The sequence below is a fragment of the Pipistrellus kuhlii genome, unplaced genomic scaffold (assembly GCF_014108245.1).
Source record: "Pipistrellus kuhlii isolate mPipKuh1 unplaced genomic scaffold, mPipKuh1.p scaffold_m20_p_2, whole genome shotgun sequence".
Classification (NCBI taxonomy): Eukaryota; Metazoa; Chordata; class Mammalia; order Chiroptera; family Vespertilionidae; genus Pipistrellus; species Pipistrellus kuhlii.
In genome coordinates this window covers 7,769,698-7,789,933 of record NW_023425515.1, presented here as the reverse complement: position 1 = coordinate 7,789,933, position 20,236 = coordinate 7,769,698, and the positions used below count along the sequence as shown (strand labels likewise).

The 20,236-nt window shown below is 39.1% G+C and overlaps 1 protein-coding gene across 1 annotated transcript in view; it reads right to left on the bottom strand.

Moving 5' to 3' along the window:
• The window catches only part of CYYR1 (cysteine and tyrosine rich 1), a 75,501-nt gene extending 55,494 nt beyond the window's left edge, over positions 1 to 20,007 (bottom strand). The window contains exons 1-2 of the mRNA XM_036446843.2: positions 19,587 to 20,007; positions 14,556 to 14,658 (exon numbers count right to left, since the gene is read on the bottom strand). Of these exons, the coding sequence (XP_036302736.1) occupies positions 14,556 to 14,658; positions 19,587 to 19,659 (176 nt within the window). The 5' untranslated portion in view covers positions 19,660 to 20,007. The remainder of the gene's footprint in view (positions 1 to 14,555; positions 14,659 to 19,586) is intronic.
• Positions 20,008 to 20,236: the final 229 nt, after the last annotated feature.

The following is a 20,236-nucleotide window of genomic DNA, read 5'->3' as shown; positions in this document are numbered from 1 at the left end:
TGGACACTAAAGGAAAGACATGCCCAGCTCAGGGAGGACATTCACTGTGGCTGGAGGCTGCTCAGAGGATATTTAAAGGCACAGAAAACAATCTCGTGGGAACACCAGCATCCCAGTGCAGACGAAAGTGCCATCTGCCAGAAGTTAAGAGCTGAGCAAGGTTGAGGGTGCATGTTTCTGGTTAGGGGACCCCAAGTACCAGCACTCATTTTGATTTTTCCTAAAATAGAGCAAGAAGGGGTCCAGCCTGTGTAGCATTTAAGCTAAAGCTTTTGTCCTATCTGGCTGAAGATTGTAATTCTACTCCCACATTTATTTATTTTTTACTGCCTTTGACAAGAAAAAGTCATGTTTAACATAACTTTCCTCTATAGTAATGCCATTCCTGAGTTACCCATCATGGAAGAACTAATTGATGTAATGAAAGCATATGTTGGCAAAGGATAGACACTAGGTAATAATTACTGACCTCCAGCGGCTGTTCTAAGTGGTTCAGAGTATTAACTAGTTTATTCCTCGCAGTCACCTATGGAACAGATTCCTGCCTTACCACCATTTTACAATCCTATTTTGGGTAGAGATAACAGCTTTGTTCATTTGACTGTTCATAGGCTTACTGAGAACCCACTGGTTCTCGAGTGATACCAAGAACTCTATTCAATTACTTTGATTAAACGCGAATAAAACTTCATGGCATTTGATTTTCAACACTTCAGGGTATTTTTACCATGGTAAATTGAACTAAGCCTTTATGTAAGTCTGTGTAAGTGTAAAGAAACTATAGTTCATGAAATGCCAGTTTTATTATCCTACTAGTGGCCCAGTGCATGAAATTTGTGCACAGGGGAGGAGGGGAGTTCCTTAGTCTGGCCTGCACCCTCTCTAACTTGGGACTCCTCAAAGGATGTCCTACTGCCGGTTTATAGGGATTGGGCCTAAACCGGCAGTTGGACATCCCTCTTACAATCCGGGACTGCTGGCTCCAGCCGCTCACCTGCCTGCCTGCCAGCATGCTTGCCTCCAAGTGCCCCCCTTAACTCCCCCCACCCCCCCGCCCCCCCACTGCTGGCCTGCTCACCCCCAACTGCCCCCCTGCTGGTCTGCTTACTCCAAACTGCTTCCCCCACTGTCCTAATCACCTTAAACTGATCCCCACTGATGTCCTGCTCAGCCCCAACTGGCCCTCCTGCTGGTCTGCTTACCCCCAATGGCTCCTGCCATCCCATCCTGGCCTGATCACCTCCAGGCAACCCAAGGTCCCAGCCCCTCCTTTTTTTCTTTTTCTTTTTTTTTTTTTCCCCAGCACCTCTTTGAGCAGAGTCCAGGGCCAGCTGGAAGCAAGTATCTAGGATTTATTTATCTTCTATAATTGAAACTATGTAGCCTTGAGTGAAAGCCAGGGCAGGAGAGAAGCTTGGTTTCCTCCATCGCTGGGGGCAACCCAAACCTCCTGTTTAGCTCCAGCTCCATGGCTGCTACCATTTTTGTTAGGATTTATTTATCTTCTCTAATTGAAACTTTGTAGCTTTGAGTGGAGGCCCGGGCTGACCAGGGTGGGCGGGAAGCTTGGCTTCCTCCATTGCTGGGGCAACCCAAGTCTCCTGCTTGTGCCAGATCCATGGCTGGCTGCCATCTTGGCTGGGTTAATTTGCATATTTGCTCCTGATTGGCTGGTGGGTATGGCTTGTTGGTATAGCAGAGTGATGGTTAATTTGCATATTTCTCTTTTATTAGTGTAAATATAATAAAAGCCTAATATGCTAAGTGTCCAGTCATCCATTCAACCAATCAAAGTGCAATATGCTAATGAGATACTAAGCACACTCAACCACTCACTATGACATGCACTGACCACCAGGGGGCAGACAGTTGACCAGTCACTATGACGTGCACTGACCACCAGTAAGTTAGCTTGCCGCTGAGGTCTGGCTGATCGGGACTGAGCAAGACACGCCAGACATACCTTGGAGCCCTCCTGTAGTCCTTTCCTGCTGGTGAACCTCTGACATCCTTCCTGGCCCCAATTGTGCACCAGTGGGGTCCCTCTGCCTGGCCTACGCCTTCTTGTAATCTGGGACCCCTTGGGGGATGTTGGGGAGCTGGTTTCAACCCAATCCCACAGGCATAAAAACTAGCATGCAAATAGACTGAACAACAGAACAACCAGTTGCGGTGATGCACACTGACCACCTGGGGGCAGATGCTTAATGCAGGAGCTGCCTGGGGGTGATCAGTGCACTCCCACAGGGGAAAACTGCTTAGCCAGAAGCCAAGCTCACAGCTGGCGAGTAAAATGGTAGTGGCAGGAGCCTCTCCTGCCACTATGGCAGTGCTAAGGATGAGAGCAGGCCTAAGCCATCAGTCAGGCATCCCCCAAGGGCTCCCAAACTTCAAGAAGGCGCAGACCAGGCTGAGGGGACCCACCCACATGCACACATTTCATGCACTGGGCTTCTAGTATCTCTTGATTTGATAACCAAACAGGATTTTAGGAGTTCAAAATGAAATGTTTTTGGTATGGTTTACTTAGACCAGTGTGGTCCAAGGGCCATTTGTTCTAGAATTTCCTAGTGGGAGATGGTTAATAAAACTATGCATTTCTTGCCAAACTGGTTTGGCTCAGTGGTAGAGTGTTGGTCTGCGGACTGAAAGGTTCCAGGTTCGATTCTGGTCAAGGGCATGTACCTTGGTTGCAGGCACATCCTCAGTGGGGGGGTGTGCAGGAGGCAGCTGATCAATATCTGTCATTGATGTTTCTAACTCTCTGTCCCTCTCCCTTCTTCTCTGTAAAAAAAAACCAATAAATATATTTTTTTAAAAAACAAAAAACTATGCATTTCTTAACTCCATTTGGATCTACTGAACTTGAATTCCTAGATATGCTCTTGGCAAGCACTCCCAGGGGTTCTTATACTAAAGTTTAAGAACCTCTAATTTAAACTAATGTAAATGGTGTGAAATCTCTACGCTTAGCAGACATAATTATTGTATCACAGGACATTTAAAAGCTTGAATGTTATTTTAAAAATGAATAAATATATGTTTGTTTCTTCCATGCTAATATAGGCTTACAAGTGCTTTTTGAAATAAATGATATAATTTTTTTGGGAAAAACCTATAAGATTTTGCAGATCTTTAAATCAGATCATTGATTGATTGAAACACCTGGGGGTTGGTCTTCCTAATAGCATAATCTGAAAAGTAGAATAGATTTTACTGGCTTTAAATGAATCATTTCAGGATAAGCTCTTTTCTCTTATAAGCTACTTTCTCCCTTATGACCTAATTTCATTCCAGAAAGAAATGAATTTTGGGGTCTTGCAGTTCTGCATGAGCTCTCCCTTCTCATCAATATTAGATTAGAAGAAACATCCAGGATCATTCTTTTAAAAAGTTTAATGAATTTTTAAAAATGTATGAATATAGTTGGGAAAGCCTGCAAGTGATTAAAGAGGCTTGGTTTTAATATTACACTCATTTCCCTTCCAAAATTCTCTTCCACATTTCATGAGACAATATATTTCTCCTAATTAACCCAAGTTGAAATTAATAATTTTAGTCATTTTCATCACAACATTTAATTATCGACACTCAATTTTCTGGGGTTTGTATCCATGTCTCTATTCCATGTCACCTACAGAACACACTCTCCATCCAGTATGTTAAATTAACATTTCTACCATCATTGAAATGGGTTTTTAGTGCACTACAAAAATGCATACATGTGGGACATCACTGGGAAGATTTCATTTCTTTTTGGAAGTGTTTATAAAAAAACAACAGAGATTATCAAGTTTTAGATTGGTTTAGAATGGGAATAGAATAAAACTAAGCTTCCATTTATTATATGCATTAATTGGCATGACTCATAATTAAAAATAAAGAAGAGAACCCAACCAGCATGGCTCAGTGGTTGAGTGTCAATCTATGAACCAAGAGGTCACATTTGATTCCCAGTCAGGGCATATACCCAGGTTGTGAGCTCAGTCCCCATTGTGAGATATTCAGGAGGCAGCTGATCAGATTCTCTCTCATTGTTGATGTTTTTATCTCTCTCTCTCCCTTCCTTTCCTTTCTGAAATCAATTAAAATACTTTAAAAAATAAAAATAGAGAAAGGGAAAATAAAAATAATTTCATTTAACCTTGTATGTAGGTCAACATACATGCTTTGTTCTTTTTCCCATGTAAACTGAGTTCAACAAACAAAATTAGTGTCTTTACTTGATGTTTATAAAAACCAAATGTCAATTTTTTTTTTAAATTTCTCCTTTTGATTGTTAGTTCTCCTTGGTTGATTGACACTTTTCACATTATGCAGTATCATTTTTTGTGGCTGGTAATATTCTCTGCTCTGAACTTTGTGTTACATTAATGTAGCAACAATCTAATTTTCTTTTCTTAATGTTTACATGGTATATCTTTCTCCATCCTTCCTCTTTTTTTTCTTTTCATGGCTTAATAGCTCATGCTTCCTTACCACCAGCTTTATCAAGATATAATTGACAATGAAAATTATATATCTTTGATGTCTACAACCTGATGGCTTGATATACATTAATAAATAATTATCAGAGTAAAGGTAATTAACATATTCATCACTTCACATAACTAGGTTTTTCTTGCATGTGTGTTTGTTGAGAAAACTTAAAATCTAACCTCTTATCAAATTTCAATTACACATATAGTCAACATTATCCATGAGGTCTCCAGAATGTATTCATCTTAGATCATTGAAACTTTGTACCCATAAACAACATCTTCCATTTCCCTTCCTCCAATACTTTTAACCTACTTATATCATTCTAATTGGAGTTTCATGGAGATAGGACAAACTCTGCCAGTTAAAAATATCCATTCGCTGTCCTTTATTTTAGTCACTGTGTTTTGATCACTAATATAATTATCGATGTCGGATTTAGGTCTACTATGTTATTAATTGCTTTCTGTTTGTTTTCTCAGTTTGTCGTTTCATTGATTCTCCTTTCCTGCCTTTTTTTTAAAATTCAATTTCACTGTAGGTTTTTAGTTTATTTGTGTTTTGGGCTATGTGTAGTCTAGAGCGGAGTAAGCAGAGGGGAAAAACTGGTAAACTCATGGGTAGGTAGGTGGTACTTAAATTTTGGTCTTGTTCACTGATCTGATTGCTATTATTTTATTTCCATATACCTGAAATTGCTGCTCTGCACATTTCTTCCAAATTTCATAGCTGCATTCAGTGGGAGGCAGAGAGTGAAGTATGCTTTTTGTCTTACCCCAAATTGGAGCCAATCCTTTCAACAAAAGGCAATGAAACAAAAACTACTGCAGACACAGTACAAAATACAGAGCATGGTAAGTTGGCTGTTAGAGTCAATAAGCTATGTAAAAAGAAACTCATAGATTTGATAGACCTCAGTTGATCCTTTGTATGATCAATGATGTTTTATTCAGCATGCCAGCTGGCATTTATTGCCATCACTGAAAATTCATTCAACCTGGCAATTTGCCTATGTATGTTGTGTATAATGTCATCAGAGGCATGTCATTGCTCGTTTCATTCTTCTAAGTCTTCTAAGCACTTGATCTATTGAAAGAACTTCTGATTAACACATTTTCTAAAAATGCCTAATCAGGGTAATTCTAAACCTTTGCATGCAAAAGCATGCTCTGGTGTATAGAGTACTGTGACCGCTGCTGGAATGGCTAGCAGTTAGACCACTGTTTTGTGTATAAATGATTACTGGCAAGTCATCAGTAGAGACAAACCATTTGTATGTACAATGTGCACTTCTGAAAAGTCGTGAATAAAATAAATTTTGAACAGTGAATTAACTGGAGCTCTATAATGAATCCTTTGATGAAGCAAATCACTGCCCCCTGATTTTTGGTATTGCATGTGTTATGCTTATATATTTTTGTTTAGACTGGTTTACTCTAATGTACAAGTCAGTCTAGGGCAACAAGGCAGATTTGTCTACTTAATGCACATGACTTTGAGGGCTGCCTTATGCTTCTAGCAACTGCTGGGCAGCAGGACATGCCACCTAATGAGCTACCTTTGCCATCATCAGGCTGCAGTCATATTTGATTCAGTAGATCGCTTGCTTCAGTCATTGCTCAGAGTGCTCTCCTGAGGAGAGACGCCCATGCTTCGGTCTAAACAACCAGAGAGAGAGCCTCACACCCAAAGCTATGCTCTGCTGCTCAGACATGAGCTTTCCAGATGACCTTGGAGGAGTCACTTTGCTCCTCATTGATCTCATTGTTTTTCAAACTCCAGATGGTTTCATCACCCAATGTTTTCATTAATTACAGAACACATTTCCAAAGCCATTCCAAGTGCTTTTATGTACACATTTTTCTTCTCTTATGTGCACATTTTCCCTCTAGCCTTATTCTCAGATATAGGTAATATGTTACTGCTATTCCTTTTATATATATATATATATATATATATATATATATATATATATATATATATAAATGAATAAACTGAGGCTCGGTGATATTAGGAGAATAAAGTTCACACAGCATAAAAGAGAAACTCACAACTTTTATCAATTGCCCTAAAACCCACTATCACTGAAACTACTGTGAATTAAGAACTTTCACAGAGAGCTGTTTCTTGAAAAAGGGCAAAGCCTATTTACTTAATATACTGCTCAAGATTGCAACTACATATTGAGTTTTCACCATTTATTGGATAAATTTAAATTCAAATATTTCCCTCTGGGTCAGACTTTGGAGACTGATTTTGTTTCATTTCCGGTGTTTGGAGAGGGAAAATGCTGTATCAACATTATGCAGCTGGTTATTTGCAAACACAGGTAGCACTTATTTTCTCTGCAAAACGCAGCATGGCATAGAGAGATTGTTCTGCCTACCTTTTGGGCAGTGTGAATTCATAAAGGGTACGTTTGAGGTAATTTGTCCTATTTTTTCCCCCTATTTTTGTGGCAAAGGCATAAAAAGACATTCTTCTTGTTGCCTGTAAAATTTTTCTTCTTCCTTTTTTTTTTTTTTTTTTGCAAGAAAGAATGTGGGCACTGGAAATTCTGTTCATCTTGAATTACTCTGAGTGAAGGGGGCAAGTGTTTCACCCATGGCATTTCAGATGGAATCCTAGTTCACTGCATGAGGTTACCATCGCCCTCTGACATTGTCATTTGTCATGTGTTCATCCTAACATTTTACATTTGGGAGGCAGCTGCATGTTGTGTTCTGACCGGCAGCTGCCCATCAGATTTCTGCCAATAACATGGGATAAACATCACTCTGTGTGTGCATAATTTTTCCTTCCACAACATTGTCAATAAAACATTTTATTTCCAAAAGTTGTGCAACTGAATATAGCAGCATCCTGTTGCCTGAATAGTCACAGCAGGCAGATCACACTTCCTCATTGGTGGACCACACTCCAATATGCACTAAGTCAGTGAACCATGACAACAGGTAAAAATCATTATAACTACATTGGCATTTGAGTTCTAATCTTATTATCTAATTATAACTTTATTGTCATATAAAGTGTGACTAGAAAGTGGTCACTGAATCAATCCATGGAAGGATACCTGATTTGTATTCTGTGAAAATAAATTCTAACATATTCCAGTTCCAATTTGATTTTTCTAAGCAAATAGATATCCACATGATACATATTTATTTAGAACCCACAAAATGTCAGTTTTTCATGTTTGATAGAGGATTGCTCTGCATTTAGTGACACATCATCAATTGCTGAGTTAGTCGGGCTCTGTACCTTCCTACAGCTGTGGTTCTCAACCCATGGGTTGAGAACCGCTAGCAGGGTCGCCTAAGACCATTAGAAAACACAGATATTTACATTACGATTCAGAACAGTAGCAAAATTACAGTTATGAAATAGCAATGAAAATAATGTTATGGTTGGGGATCACCACAACATGAGGAACTGTATTAAAGGGTCGCAGCATTAAAAGGTTGAGAACCACTGGTCTTGAGTGTGGAAGGTCAGACAAGTAATTTAGGAACTTGAATAAAGTCATAAATAATAATACGGTAGGTAAAAGATTATGTATGGCAGCATATAAGAAATAATTTAATCCAGTTATGGAGGGTAAGAAAAGGCTCACCCCAAAATATGGTTTTAGGACCTCATAAGGTCACAGATCAATGAATAGTTTCCATTTTCCAATCCCGAAAGCTGCAGATTTTCAGGAGCTGATGGAGAGCAGCAAGAAGAGTTGACCACATGAATTTTTAAATGCTAGCTCATTACATAGTAGCCATGTGAATTTTGAAAAAAAAAAAAAAAAGTTCCTTAATTCTGAGCCTCAGTTTCTTTATCTGTATAGACTGGAGTAATAATAATACTTAGGTCGTGAGGGCTACTCTGGAGATTAATAAACTAATATAACCTAAGCATCTGAGACAGAAAAGGGATAAATAAATGGTAGTTCCCATGACGTTCATAATCCTTGCCATCACCAAACAGACTCTCTTACAATATCCAACTCTGATTTCTGTCTAAGTTAGCCCCTAAACCCTAGAATATATGACCAGATATGATTGCGTACAATCAAAATACTGGAAGATGGGTGCTCACATCAGCTGCTTTTTTATAGCAATGTACACAATTCACACTGAACTAAAAGACCAGCAATTTTATTGTTTTATCTATATATATAAAAAGCCAGCAACTGGAATCCTGGAGCGAGTGGAACAACTGGTTGCTATGACACAGTGTGGTCGGCCTACTGCCCTCAGCCCTTTCCCCCCAGCCAGCCCACCTCTGACCTGCTCCCCTACACCAGTGTTGGGGCTGGCCAACCTCCCGCAGCCCTCCCTCTCCCCCACTGGCCTGGCCTGATTGACCCCCATTGGGGCAGGCCCACCAGATCCCACCCGCTTATGAATTTGTGCACTGGGCCTCTAGTATAATATAAAACACAAAAAGTGCATAGAAGAAAATAAAGTCATTTACTAGTACTATTCCTACTACCATAGAACATGTCTTCAGGCTTATTAGTGAAAGACAGATTGATTTTCATAGGGGTAAAGGAATTTTGAAAGGATGGAGGTCACTTGAAGGAAATAGATGTAAAACAATTTTCAGGAAGATGATCAAGTAACTAGAGTAGAACATAGAACATCTCTGTGTATATTTATAGAAATAAGTTACTGAGACTATTTCCTAAAAATTCAATCTATGCCTTCCTAAAAACAAACTATGATTTTGACATTAGTCTTAATTTACAAAGGTAATTCTGATAGAATTGAATATAGATTTGACTGAGCAAAATTTTAAACATTTAATAACATAAAGTTTGCCCTTAATAACATAACCCATAAAATGTAAGTGTATGTAAGTTTCTGAGAATCACTGACTTTCTTCTTATATTAAAAATTAGAGGTCTGGTGCATGAAATCGTGTCTGGGGCCGGGGGGGGGGGGGGGGGGAGTATCCTCAGCCCAGCCTGCACCCTCTCTAATCTGGGGCCTCTTGGGGGATGTCTGACTAATGTTTAGGCCCGATCCCACAGGCAGTCGGACACCCTCTCACAATCTGGGACCACTGGCTCCTAACTGCTCACCTGCCTGCCTGACTGATCACCCCTAACTGCTCCCCCTGCCAGCCTGTCCCCCCCTTCTGGCCTGGTCACTCCTAACTGCTCCCCCTGCTGGCCTAATTGCCCCATGCAGCCCACTGCTCAGTCATTTGGTCATCCCCCACTAAGGCCCCTGCCAGCCTGGTTGCCCTACACAGCCTGTTCGGTCATCTGTTCAATGGTCACTTAGGCTTTCATATATATATATATATATATATATATATATATATATATATATATATATATATCATTTGTTAAATGTAAATCAAGTTCATATATTTTTAACATTGTTAGTTATTTATCTTTATGTCATTACTAAAACAAAAATGAGACTCCCACAGACTTTGATTTGCTTAATATGCTCATCCCAGAAGTGTTTTGCTTCCTGAGTACTAAGAAAATTTAAATTTAATTAATTTAAATGTTTTTACCAATGCCAAAGGCCTCTCAAAATGCATTATGTTTCTGTTAGTATTTGCATAGCCTCGTATGTTTTATTCAGAATGCTCAGCTACTTAATGAGCATAGAACCTCAAGTGCCATTTGAAAATATGAAACCTTTATCTTTTAACTTGGTTTTGCTTTCATGCATAATATCACTCTAAAACCACAGTTGTGATATTTAGTAGCTGTCTTTACAAAACTGCAGGTAATACATCTTTCACATTTCATTGAGAAGAAAAGAACCTTAATCCCACCAGGATCTCCATTATTAGTTCTTCCTCTTGATTTTTTTCCCCATGGGGATTTTGAGTTGGCCAGATGTCTCTCTGACGAATCCCTAGATAGACCCGCATCTTACAAAGGCAAGCTGGAAGAGCAAAAATCTATTTTTGAGGAAGGGGATTAAATCTTACTTCTTGTCATCTGGCTCACTGTGTCCAACCCAGTGATTAGTGCTTCCTATTCAATATTATACAATTATTCTCTTACTTATGTAGTAGCTTACCTTCACTTTCAGTACTCTTAACAATAATTAGCCACTCATCTGGGTATTTATTCCCTTGAATTCTACTAATTCTAAAGACTATTGTACAAACCACATCTTTACCCTGGATCCTCTCTCTCTCTAGGGAATGCCAATTCCATTTCATCAGCAGCAAAACTTGAAATAGCCTATTCCATATTCATCACAGATGTTTATCTTCCATGGACAAGAGTGGCTGAGTGAAATATTTGAGAATCAATTGGATGAGAAATTGTTTATTTCTTGAATTGGCCTAATTCTCATTTTCAAGCATGGTGAGGCTTTAGTCTTCAGGTAGTTGCTCTTGTGATTTAAAAAAAAATGTCGAAAATGGCAAAATAATTCCAAAGTCACACATTATGTCATAAATGGTTTTAAATACTGTAACAGCTCAAATGTGTATTCCAAATCTTTTCTCTATGGAATTAATAATCATCATTATTTGTTACCTTTTTACCTATGTCCCTGTTTCAGTGCTAAGAATTTGTCCTTTCTATATAAAACCAGCTATCTTATTTCTACAAAAATACTGAATTATTTTGTTTCAGTTGTGTTAGGCCTGACCAATAAATGTATGAAATCTTCCAAAAAAAGTATGCAAAAGTAAGAACTTATCTTTTGCCTTACCGACCTATTTTTATGTTATATTAAGAGGTTACCCTTACCTATCTAGCAATGCTGAGCAACATGGCTTTTTACAAACTAGTCATTTCCTTTCTTATATCTTTGTTTTGAAAACACAAGATCATCTGTCTAGAAGTGCTTACCTTTTTTTACTGTCCATTTGTAAATAAAGTTCTTTCAAAGTTCTGTTCAAATTTTATGTTACGAGGCTTTCTCCAAACATTTTCCTACACACACACACACACACACACACACACACACATTACACACTATTTTCTCTCTTCCTGACCCTCCAATAGCACACCATGGATTAATTCATCAAATTAGAATTTTTCGTTTACATTCTCTTTTCTTATTATATTAGAAGATCCTTGAGGTCAGGGTATTCCCTTTATTCATCCTGGATAATCTAGCTCAGTACTGCCATGGTTATGGGCATACACTCTGTATTTGTAAATAATTGATTGCATAGTATATGCTGACTTTTGTAAAATTATTCTTAAATTCTGGGAAATAACTACTATTGTTCTATATTGAAAACATGATCTGTGACCATAATGGTTTAAGTAGAATATTCTATTTTAAATAGACTTAAGTTAAATAGACTTACAGTGGTGATCAAACCATTACTTTATATACCTGAAACTAACTCAATGTTATATGCCAATTATATCACCATTTAAAAGGTATATATGCTATTGTAAAACTTTAGTTTTTAAAGTTTTCCATGAGATACAAGTAAATTTTAAAGTTACTAACCACAGAGAGAATAAAGGGGGGGATGGGAGGAGAGTCTCAATTTATTTGTGAAAATTAACTCATTCATGTAAAATATCAGTAAAATAAGGCTTTCTAACTACAAGGTAAAAAGAAAGTTGGCTCTTGTCATCTCTTCAAAATGCGCCTTAATGGTTAGTCTGCAAAACAGGGCAGAGTTGCACTAAAGAGAATTCAGGGTGGAACATGTGAACTCCATTATTTCAGAGGTGACTAGGGAGAGCACTCAGCGACCAGGATATGTGTTCCAGACCTCACCAGTTACCGACAGTCTAGAATGACCCAAATTGCATTTTGTGCTATTTTTTAGCTCATTTTAACCTGAGCCAAGATATTTCCTATTTTTAAACATGCAAAAATAGAAGCGGCTTTATAAAGTTGTTCATTTATGAGACAAAGCATCCATTGTGTTTATTGCTTTCTTCCTTATTACTTTTCTGATAACCACAAAGATTTAATTTTCTGTTAAGATGATTAAAGTGATTTTGCTAAGAATGTGTCTAGATGCTTGGAATAGAGAAAGCATGGCTTCTGAGTTCCAAAATAGCTATATTTGAAGGCATGTGCATGAAAGAACCTTCGTAAGCCTTCTTGGACTGATATTTTTTCTCTCAACCCCTCCACCCACACCCAACTTAAAAAAAAAAAAAAAAAAAAAAAAACTTCGGGTGGAGTTAAGAACTCTTTTCAAATCTTAAACAATAACTGGAAATCCTGAAAATGTATTCTCCTTTATCCAGTGAGAAAAACATTTTAAAGAACCCCCTCCGTTTCCCCCCTAAGAATTGTTTAGCAAGGGATTTACTTAGGGGTTTCTATTTTGAACAGGGAATTCAGTGTTAACTGCTTGAAATACAAAGCCATCTGTATTTATTTCCCTCAAAGACAAAATCCATTTCCCCCCTATATTATAAGTACACAGCCCTAATAAACCAGGTAAATATATCAACTCAACTACTTCTTTAATTCAATGGTGAAATGAGTGACTTAGAATATGTACCATGAAGATGTGAATAAGATTGCAAATGAAAATATATCAAGCACACCTAAGCTTAATTTTTAAGTATTCTGATTAGTAAATTATGTCTCACATATATATTTCCCAGGGTGGCGGGACCTATCAGATGAGAGAAAAGGGCACAGAGTATGGTATAGTCAGTGGATAGGGAAATGGGTCAGGAACCAGGGGGCCAAAGAACCACAGAATCACTTTGATGCCAGGTTCCTCAAATGTATGCCACCTGCTGGGATCACTCACCCATCTATCTAGCACAGCAGTATCTGACACGTGGCGACCACTCGAAAACAACATTGGAACTCAGTCATAATGTAGTTTAAATATGAAGTGATATAAAAATGTGCAACATCTTTATACACTTATAAATAGGGTATCCTGAGCTAATTCCTGTGACTATCGTCCTGACGGTTTCCTAATGTAAGGAGGAAACTTCATCTCTTTCCCACCAAATCTTCCATAAAAAATAAAATCAAATATTTTATTTATATGCACATCAAAAATGCTTAAGTTCTATCCCTTGATTTTTATCACAGCCTGACCTTTCTTACTTAACCATGACATTCTTTAAGAGGAACTGGAAGTCTGATGCTTGTTTCTCTCATTCAGAGACATGATCTCTAATATCAGCCCCAAAATTGAGTCTAGAAAGTTTATGTTATAGCAGGTTTTCTATTTTCGGGAAAGGGAAGTTGAGTTATATAGCATCTCAATGGACATCCTTTAGTGCCTAATCTTTCCTGGTTCTAAGTAAGCCTATAGGGCATGAGTGAAGCCACAGCAGGACAGAGTCCAAATCATCCTGATGTTCACATGACAAATAAAAACTAAGGAGAACAGGGGCCAGACTCTTGCAGCTATCTGAAAGACACAGGCGATTCTGACTCAGAAAAGGCTTACCTTCCCAAATCTCTCCCTTTAATTTCTCACCATGACGGTATGTGGAGAGAAACTGAGAGTTGTATACTTTTAAGACACACAACCCTTAAGGCAGTTCCTGCTTCCCCATTTCCCTGTGACTAGAAGCATCTCTAAAATAAAATGTGAGTTTGTTATGGAGAAATGCTTATCGCAGGCTAAGTGCGTATGTCTCGCTGCTTTTCGTAGCTGGTTATTCCTTTACATCGCTGATGCCTAGACTATCTTGGCTCCAAACTTGTTTCCTAAAGTTGCTTTATATGCATTACATAGAAAATTGACATTTCATATCTCAGTTGTTTTTATTCATAATGTCTCTATCTACCGAATGACAAATACATGGATGGCAAAATAAACCGGCTATAATTACATGACAAATTCTAACTTATGAATTTTTTAATAAAGCAGACAACATAATTTGCAATGTTGAAAAAGATCAGTAATATGAATAGTTCTACTTAAAACATTGTTATTATTTTAAAACACAGATTAAGCAACAATGAAGGCGATTTATTTTATATATTAACTTGTACATTTTGTACTAGAGAGTGATGAGGATTTATATCTACAATATAGATTTTTCTGTCAACAGCCTCTCTTAAACATTTCTTGCCCATGCCTATAACAGTGCATTTTGAAACCATATGTGGACATGAGAAATGTTGCCAAATTTGACCACTACTCACGAGAGGATATTCCCAATATAGGCGTAGTAGGAGCAACAATAGGGTGTGGTCCCATCACAGCAGTAAGATCTGCAGTCTTTGCCACACTGAGCAAGACAATTGTCTATAAAAATAAAAACAACATGTCCAGTTACAGTTCTGAAATCACAACTTCCTGAAAAATTATCCCATTTCATACCTTAACCATTCCTCAGTGGATTTAGATTTTTGTTTTATGTATGTAGAATGGTAAAACATTTGTAAACATCTGAACGAATCTTCCTTCTCTAGTAGATAGAAAGCTAGGAAAGGCTAAGACCATTCTTTGAATCATCTGCATTCAAGACCATAGTTGGTGGTCAGAATTGAATAAGACAACGAAGGAAGGAATGAATGACCTAACTAATCCGTCATTCAATTTGTCAACTGAGTTCTCATAATAATTTTTAAATGGTAAAGTCTGTTGACTTTAGGGTATTACTCTCAACTTTATTTAATGGAAAGTGTTATTGACATGAATAAAGTCAACTGGAAATAATTTTAAAATAATGCACAATGATCACAATTTGCTTATATATGGTAACACGAATAAGTCTGCATATCCTGTCAATGTATTTAGATTATAAAATAAGAAATTTCCCTAGATAATTAACTTGTGAAAAATTAAGAGTTTAATGTCAAGTTGAAGAATCAATGAACTATGAACAGCACTCTGTGATGGGGGGAAATTATTATTATTTTTTATTAAAAAGGACATATTGGAGCTAACAAAACAAAATTATTATCTTTTTTGCCACATGCTTTTGGTTAGGAAAATTATACCAAAAATGTTGAATAAAAATTACCCTGGCTTTTTAAAAATTCTTTATTCCATCTACATAATTTATGTTTAACACGTTAAGGTTACCACTTAGTTATGGTTAGTGGTATACACTATAATGGATATATGAGTTTCAGGTATAGTGCTAGGAAAACATTAAGTACAGCCTGATCATTTAAGTTAGATGTTCAAAAATCACAAAATAAGTCATTTCCAACTCAATCTCTGAAGGTAATAACAACTTTCTAAATTATGTAAGATTTTTGTTTTTTTGCTCAAGTCACATAAAAATATAAGGTGTCATGTCCAAATGATTTATCTAGAAAGAAAAAAAAAATTATTTTGCTTTTAAATCACCTCCTTGCCAAGATGAAGTTTTACAAAAGGATGTGACCAAAAAGTAGCAAAGTTCATTCACCTTTATCAATACTGTGTGGCATTTGTGGAACAAGAAAAAAGTTCACATATTCTTTCCCTCTACTTTATTTCTAACTTCTAAATGAACACACTTTAATGTCTTCTTCTGGGATGCGGTAAAAAGAAATGAGGGGGCAGAGGGAATAGTTACCTTTGTGAGATGCAGTAACTCTGCTTAAATTCACTTAAAAATTTTGAAGACAGAACCACAATCTAATGATTTATTGACTGTTATGCTTTTTGCAGAATGCATCAAACTTTTAAAGGCTATTTATTTTCTCACTTTCCCAGTGAATGTTTACTGCTCTCATTTTAAGTGCTGTTTAATTAATTCAAATATTTAGACTGCTCAGTGGTCTCAAGTGTTTAGCAGGAATGTTTTGCTTCATGATCTGAAAAGCTGTAAAAAACACTGAGATACAGGGAGAGCTGCTTATTCTGGGGGAGAACAACCAATATGTAAGCAGCTTTAGGAGGTGTCTTTTCAATGGCATCCAGGGCAGTGATCTTACTAAGCACTCCATGAATATCAAAGACTCAATTACTACTATTGTAAGGACATGCTGATATCAAAATATTTTGAGCCAATGGGACAGGAAACCAAGCCCAAGATCTTGCAGCCAAGAAACTCGCTTTTACCTGCAGCAAACATCACCATGTCACACATTGTTCAAGATTTTTATGGCATTTTCCAGTGCTCCTGTCTACTTCCCAGAATTAAATGCCTGAAAAGGGCAGATTTAATAGCCAGGCAAATACACTCACAACCATGACATTTCCAGACCACAGTTCCAACCACACCTCATAGCTTATTTTGATATGTTAATTGCTTTCTCCACTTTATTTGAGACTAATTCTACAAAGATCAGAGTTTGAACAATACAGAAGCGTTTTCTCACTTGTAAAAAAAAAAAAAGGAATATTTTTATTGTCTTCAGAAAATAAGTAATATTGCTCCAAATATTCAAGTAATATCCTTGAAAATCAGCCAATGCTCAGTGTCTTTAGGCACTGAGATCTGGAGTTAAAGGCACTAAGATCTGGAGGAAGATTCCCCACCCCCACCCTACCTTAAAGAATAAGTCCTACAGGAAAAACAGTATCTGGCTGCAAAGATTGACTCAAAAAAAAGGTTCTTATAAACTACAGTTAAGGATAAGAGAGGAAGGAAAGGGAGGGGACAGAAGTCACTCTAGCTGAGACTGCAAAGGCAAAACCTTGGCCAAATCCTGTCTTTGTAGCCTGTCCTGGGCGTTGGATAATAATGTAAACACTTCATGCGGTCTCATTCCAGAAGTGACTCCACAATACAGTGTGATGCTTCAGGTATGGAAACTTGCTTGTATTTCCTTAACAAATGGACCAGGAATTGAATGCATTTGCTTTGAGGAAAATAATTCAAGTTATGGACAACCCATCTACTTGTGTTTTCATCCCATTAAAACTGACAACTCATTTAGCAGGGTGTCTGAATGATTCTTACTACTGCATGTTCCCTTATCTCATCTCAATCCTCACTTCCAGCCCTAACTCTTACTTCCAACCAAACTGAATTACCTCTTTTTGCAAAGGCACATCTTGTGGTTTTTGCCTTGGTGCATACCATGTCCCATTACTCCATCTCCTATGTCCAAGACCCCCCTATCTTTCAAAGGCCTAGTTCCTAAAAGTCCTACTCAATTCAATTTTTTGGAAACAAATATTGATTGCGTTCCACTTATGGGCCAAGCATTTTTCTAGTCTCTGAGACTATTAAGCTGAGCAAAACAGACATCGTTTTCATGGAGCTTACACTCCCAGGCCAGCAATCAGAACCTCTCCTTTGAACACTGACAGCACGTGATTATACCTCTGAGTTTTGGCTAGGAGGTAGTGTGTCCGTTACCATTTGGGTAACAGATACACTACCTCCTAGCCAAGACTCAGAGAATGGCCTCTGTCCTATGTGTCACCCAGCAAATATTAGTTGAACGAATATGGAAAGCATGGAAAAGCCTCTGATATAAAGAGTTCAGGAATTAAGACCGAAGAACAGATTAACTCAGCATTCCTTACCAAAGACCATAAGTCAATCTCATATTTTTTTGGCTTCCCATTGTGTGCTTTGTAGCTCAGTAGGGAGAGATGGGGAAAGAGAGAAGAAATGGATGGAGAGAAAACGATCTGAACTAATCAACCTGCTGCTTAGGTAGCTCCGCGGGCTTCCTGAACCTGGGGAAGGGAACCAAGAGAAGGAAAGTGTGCACATTAGAAGCCTTCTCTTTACCACAGAGTACAGAATCAGACAAAAGAATAAGAAAGGGTTGTTATCAATGGTGTGGTTGAGTAAGAGTAAATGAGGTTATTACGGTTGCATTTGCTGTGTTCGATCTTCTTATTTTTGTCTTCTCTTGATAAAGGGAAGGGGTAGGAAAGAATTACCATTACTTCAAATAAATGAATAAAGAGCTAAAACAAATATGAATGCAGTCAATTCTGTTAGTCCCTCAAGTTCTGAAATCTGGCATGATTTAAGTAAAAGAAATACGTGTTAACAGACTAGAATGTAAATTCTCCTCATTAGACAGAAAGTGCTTTTCCTACTTTTATAAATTTCTTCATTTTCCCTCCAAGAAAATACCTTTGCACTAACTTACGGAAACCACTGATTTGCATTTAAATAAACAGACTGAAGATTTCCATAGGAGTTATTGTGTGTCACTTCGGGCAAAGTTGAAAGAGGAATTCAAAGCTTTTGATGTGCAGATAATGTTGCAGAACTCTTCATTTCAGCTCTAGTAGCTTTATAAATGCTTCAAAAAACAACCTTTATATATATTAAAGAGTAAATCACACTGCTATACACGAATCTAGTATCGTAAGGTCATGGGTACCAGCCTCTGGTTTTCCTCATGGGAAATCAGAGACGTGGAAAACATCTTGCAAAAACACTTTGCTTTTAACCTGTATTGTGACTAGAAAACAGATGCAAAACCCGTGTGCAATGAACTTTAGGCCTGAGTAAGGAATGAAAGGCCATGTCATGGGGCTCCATAGCTGTAGCTGGAGCAGAAAAGCACTTTGCCTCCTCAGTCTTCAGCAATGCGCCCTGAGAGGAATGAGGAGGGGAAGGAGGTACCTTCATCTACAAACCAGGCTCAACAAAAATCCACGAAAACAGACTAGACTCCAGGTGGATGAATGCCTCTCAAAAACCTTACCTTTGACTTCAAAGCACCCAATTGCACAGGTGACTGCAGGAGAGAATCGCCTTCTAAAGAATAAAAACGAATGCCTAAGGGTCTTTATTTCCAGGAGGGAAAATGCGGAATATTCAAAAGGGTGGAGAGGGCACTGAGCAGCCTGCAATTAAATGCAAAAGCCACCGCTTCTGTTCACGGGGAAAACTTCAGCAAGGCTGCTTCGACTTCAGGACTTCGGGTGCTTTTTAAAAATGTTCTCCTTCCATCCCTGAGTCCCCAATCACCCAGATTCCTTAGATGGATACGGATACAACCAGAGAATGTTCCGCTACGTTTATGCAGAGAGTAAAATCCCCTACGTTTGGGGCTGGGGGCTCCAGGTTGCTTTGTGCAGAAAGGAAAAGAAAAGTAAGGAAAAGCAGGGGAACTTTAGGGGAAAGGGCACGATCCAGGGAAGGAACAAAACCAAACCTCCTGCCAGTGGAGTCGAGGGTCCCAGTCCCCCGCACTCCCCACCCGGAACCACACCATCTCTGCGCTCCAGGGCATCCATTCAGATCGCTTAGCCCCAGTGGGACCCCAGTAGGGCCCCAGGTCCCCCATCCCTCTCCCCCTCCGCCCCGGGCCACTGACCTGCGACCACAAGGAGCAGAACCAGCTTCGGAAGCGAGACCCCTGGACCGCCGGGCCGCCTTCGCGCGTCCATCCACGCCGGTGGCCGGAGGGTGCGCGCCAGGCCAGCCGGACGGACGGACAGACAGACAGACAGGCTGGAGCCGGCTGGGAGCGCCCGGAGAGCCCGGAACGGGAAGGGGATGGAGGAGATGATGGAGGGGATGGAGGGCGGTCGGTCAGAGGGAGCCCGCGGTGCTCCAGGGAGGGGGGTCGTTGCGCAGAGACCTGGCCATGGCCCGGAGCCTCAGAGGGGAGGGGGCCGCACCGGCCGGGCTGGGGCCGAGGGCTCTTTGTCCTCCCGCGGGGGGGCCCTGGCGGCGGGAGGGAAGAGGGGGACGATCTTGTGTCCTGGGCCACCGGGGGTTCACATTTCATCGCCGACTCCTCCCCACGCCCCAGTTCTTCCCTTGGTGGTGACCCCGGAGCGTGGCCTTCTCCTGAAAGGAGGTCTGCTAACCCTGGGCTCAGGCTGTTGCTATGGAGTTTGGCAAGCTCCTTTTTCTCTCTGACTTCCACTCCCACCCCCCCTTCCTTTAGAAGCAACTGATAAGGATGAAGAATCATATATATGATTTAAACAAATGAAAAGCATTTTCAAGGTGGAAGGC